The 4,726-nt window shown below is 37.7% G+C and overlaps 1 protein-coding gene across 1 annotated transcript in view; it reads left to right on the top strand.

Annotated features, from left to right (window-relative positions):
- The window catches only part of nxn (nucleoredoxin), a 71,543-nt gene extending 68,167 nt beyond the window's left edge, over positions 1 to 3,376 (top strand). Inside the window, exon 8 of the mRNA XM_014024091.1 lies at positions 2,433 to 3,376. Within this exon, the coding sequence (XP_013879545.1) occupies positions 2,433 to 2,615 (183 nt within the window). The 3' untranslated portion in view covers positions 2,616 to 3,376. The remainder of the gene's footprint in view (positions 1 to 2,432) is intronic.
- Positions 3,377 to 4,726: the final 1,350 nt, after the last annotated feature.

The raw sequence follows: 4,726 nt of genomic DNA, 5'->3' as shown, positions 1-4,726 counted from the left end.
GTGAGGGGGGGGGCGTCGGACCCCCACCTGGTCTCTTCTCATCTTTCAACACAGCAGGAAGTGTGACTAAGCAGATACTCTGAGGTCTCTGTGGGCAGGGTGCCCACATTCTTCTTTAAGGAGTGTTTTTTCTGCACTACTTGAATACTTTTATGTTAAAACGTTTTTATGATCAGTGTAAAATTGTTGCTACGTATTTGTTGTTTTTATTGTGCTTTTAGAAGGTTGAGTTGTCAACACGTCTGTTTAGGTAATACACACCTACACTAAACAAACAACTAGCATTGCATGAACTGATGTCTGAGAGTCAGCTGATATACGAGGGGACTTCCTTATTTATCATATTATTTCTGTGGGCGTGGCTTGACTCGGATACAAAACTCTTTATGGCACGCTGCCATTTTAGACCGGGGGGTGTCCAATCCTGGTCCTGGACAGCCTCTATCCCTCATGTTTTATTTGTTCCTCTGCTCTAACACACCTGATTCAATGATTGCATTACCTCTTCATGTTCTACAGAAACCTGTTAATCACCCATTCATTCAAATCAGGTGTGTTGGAGCAGAAAAACCTAAAAAAACGTGTAGGGTAATGACCCTCGAGGACCAGGATTGGACACCCCTGCTAGAGACGGAGGTTCTGAGTGAGTTCAGGGTTCCCACTAGGGGTGTAACAATACATCGATCCACACCGATATATTAATATTGATCCATATCGTCATCATGTGTTCGATTTGGATTGAATTATGTTAGCTGGGCATATAATATCTCATCATATCGATGGTATGCTTGTTAATTTAATAGAACGAAAATCATATTGTGACAGAGTTTGTGATATCGAAAAATATCATATCATCAAACAAATTGATATATCGTGTTGTGATAAATCTGATGATTTACACCCCTAGTTCCCACACCTTGGTTAACATCAATTCAAGGTCCTTTCAATTACTTTCCAGGCCCAATTTCTTCAAACTCAGTGACCAAGTGTGACGGCATTACTGCCACCACTGAATATGTTATCAAAGAACAGTTTTAATATGATGTAAATTTAACAAATAACTGAACAGTCATATCCACAATACATGGTGATGATAGTGATGGTGAGATGAGGCTTTGTTTGAAGCCTTGAAGCTCTTCAGTAAATGTGTTGAATAACGGTTCATTTCTCAAAGCACCGACTCAATGACCCTGACTCAAAAAGACTAGGAATTAACCTGTAAGAAGATTGCAACGTGCTGTTACACACAAAACACAGCTGAACAAACAAAATAATGACACGTCAACAACGGTCCTCTTCCCTGTCATATTTCAAACTCAGAAAACATTCAAGGACTTTCAAGGATAGGTGTTTTTATGGCTGTTTTATAAGATATACAGTGTTGTATAAAGTACCACAAAGTAATACTTGAGTAAAAGTACAAGTATCTTACCAAAAAAATAACATTTGTAAAAGTTAAAGTCTCCTTTAGGAATATTACTTGAGTAAAAGTCTTAAAGTATCTGATATTTTTGTACTTAAGTATAAAAAGTAAAAGTATTGATTTAAAATGAGCATTTAGATTTTCTGTAATGACATTTATTAGGAGGTGACCTCCCTCCAAACAAATGTGAAATGACTGTCGTATTAAAATAATTAATTTAAGTTAAATTTAGGATGCACTGGTCTAGCTGGTTCAGTTTACGTACATATAATGTATCAAGGCTGCACAAACATTTTCTCCAAAATGAGAATCTATCTGAGGGCTGCAGCCAAATGTATTAATATAATTCATGAAACACAAATACTTCTTAAGTACAGTCTTTTTATTTTAATGATTATATCCTGCTGGAGTGTGACATGATTTGTTTGTGTACAAACTAATATTGTATCAGAATTTAATATATGTATACTTCGCATTCAACCACAATTAAATTCACTCTATCTAGGAGGCACAATTTATATGGATAGGATTCATTTTTTACAATAACAAGCTGGAATGAAAACAAGCAAAAATGAAATAAAAGTAACGACTTTCTACTTCTTGCCTTTTTTAAAAATGTAAGGAGTAGAAAGTACAGATAAACGTGTGAAAATGTAAGAATTAAAAGTAGGCTGAAAAATAATTACTCAAGTAAAGTATGGATACTCAAAAATTCTACTTAAGTACAGTTTCAAAGTATTTGTACTTAGTTACTTTACAACTCTGAAGATATGTTCAGGGTCTTGAACATATTTGTTCAAGTTCACAAACTCTCAAGGATGTCAAGGACCTGTGGGAACCCTGTGAGCGGTCCTCGGTGCTGTCAGGCGGTAGCTTTCCATGTCTGCAAATACATATTCCAGTCTGAGAACTGAATCAGTTTCCTGTGTGTGATCCAGGCTTTTATCTGAACATTATATATATAAATATATATTACATAAACCCTCCTCTCGTCCCGTCCTCGCTGCAGGACGACATGTCGGACTCGCTGCGAGACTACACCAACCTCCCGGAAGCGGCGCCCCTGCTCACCATCCTGGACATGTCGGCTCGAGCCAAGTACGTCCGTGACGTGGAGGAGATCACGCCGGCGGTGGTGGAGCAGTTCGTCGGCGACTTCCTGGCTGAAAAGCTCAAACCGGAGCCCATCTGAGAAAGAAGCAGCAATCGGACCTTAAGCAAAGGGGACTCTGACTCGATCATACTCCACCCTTTCAGCCTCTCTTGTTCACCTTCACATCTTTAGAAAAAAAAGTCATTTTTACTGATGTTTTAACTTTTTTTTTAAATATTTCCCTCTTTTCACTGAGTCCTCTTTCTCCTCTTGTGGTGCCTTGCATTGACTCTAGTCCATACAGTAATATATATATGAAGATTTTGTTCCTTTTTTTATATTTTTACACAATAGCACAATAGCATTTCTGAACTCTGAAACAGAAAAAGACCCAGTGGACCTACCCGTTGAAGCTTTGCTTGCTGTTCTGACTGCAGAATCTGTGTCTTTTGGTTTCTGGACGACGTTAGGAAAGACTTAAACGCTTTTGTTGTTTACGTGTAGCTCAGACGGGCCCAAACCTCAGCCTTGTAAAACCCTATTTAAAGAAAAACAGCAGGTGCACACACAGTTAAGAAGCACACGTTTTTGTTTTTTGTTGGCTTGTAACAAATCAGCGACTGATGTTTTTACCACCCATGTCTTGTGTCGCAATGTGAGTGAAAGTTCATCTCCAGCCTGATCGTTCTCATCTCAGTCGTTTAGAGGATTTTCTGTGAAGGTCCCCTAATGGAGAAAAAGAAAACACTTTTTTTTTCTGGCACAAAAATAGAATTTTGAAAGTGTTTGAATGTATAAATCTTTATATTCTGTTATTTTGGTTAACTTCAGTACACATTAAAAACTCACTTGCAAGCACAGAGTTTCGTTCCGGTTGAGTCTTCAGACGCTAAAAATGTAAAAAATAAATAAAAAAAACTTAGTAGTTAAGACATTTTAAGCTTTAAAAAATGTCTTTCAATGTGTGCATCTACCTCATATAAACATTTTATAAGATGGATGAGAAGTGAAACCCAGGAAAGACTACATCCCTTCATTTTTAAAAGCCCATTCACTTAAAATTCTTACTGTAATGGACATTTTAAGCCTACAGAAACAGAAAATACATTAATGTATTTAGGCCATCATATGCTCTGCAGCATTTGTGATGAGTGGTTAAATATCTTAAGCTAAAAGCAGGGTTCATGCAGGTTTCAGTAAAATTAAAGACCATCCAGAATGACATTTAAGACCAAACTGACGCATTAATAAAAACAATCAAATGGTCCCAGAAATTTTAACATAAAATCATTTTTATTGCTATCAGTTTAGTTATTAAAGAATATTTGATTTTAATACAAGAACACTAAATTATTTTAATAAAACAGTCATGTATGAGAGCTTCGTTTGACTGTTGTGGACCGCTCCCAACTGAGCACAAAAATCACTGATATGAAGCCGGGTCTCGTTAAAAACACACTTTCCCATGTTTAAACCACAAGCAGTGCACATGACTGAACTTTTGTTTTTTGGGCGGGTGAAAAAGCCAACATATGTGGGGGGTTGTACCGGCAAAAACGTCAAAAACATGGAAGTAAACTGTGCCATTTTTCGCCTGCAGTTATCACAGGACTTGTTTAACACGTAGTTTAACACGTACGAAGACCGGCAGCAAACTTTGCACTTCATGAAGACAGATCGCGTCGAGCTCTGATTATTAGTGTTGTAGTGAAGACCACCTAACCTGAGACCAAGTCAAGACCAAGACCACAGTGTCTCGAGACTGAGACAAGACCAAGACTTTTAGGGTTTGAACCAAGTCGAGACCAAGACCGAGGGAGGGCGAGACCGAGACAAGATCAAGACCAAGAAAAAAAAGTGTCCTAAAAGATGGAGAGTTCTGTACACATGTACAGTGGGGGGAAAAGGTATTTTGTCTCTCATAGTTGAGGTCTAACTATGATGTCAATCACAGGCCTCGCTCATCTTTTTAAGTGGGAGAACTTGAACAATTGGTGCTGACTAAACACTTTTTTGTCCCACTTTAGCTAACTTAATACAGTGGGTAAAATACGTTTTAAACACGTCACCATTTTTCTCAGTAAATATATTACTAGAGGTGCTAATGACATGAAATTTTCACCAGATGTTGGTAACAACCCAAGTGATCCATACATACAAAGAAATAAAACCATAGCTCTCAAGACCTTCACAACCTTATTGTTGTAAAG

Source organism: Austrofundulus limnaeus, unplaced genomic scaffold (assembly GCF_001266775.1).
Source record: "Austrofundulus limnaeus strain Quisiro unplaced genomic scaffold, Austrofundulus_limnaeus-1.0 Scaffold407, whole genome shotgun sequence".
NCBI classification, from domain to species: Eukaryota; Metazoa; Chordata; class Actinopteri; order Cyprinodontiformes; family Rivulidae; genus Austrofundulus; species Austrofundulus limnaeus.
Note: the sequence above shows the minus strand (reverse complement) of the source record. Positions and strands in the feature narration are given on the sequence as shown.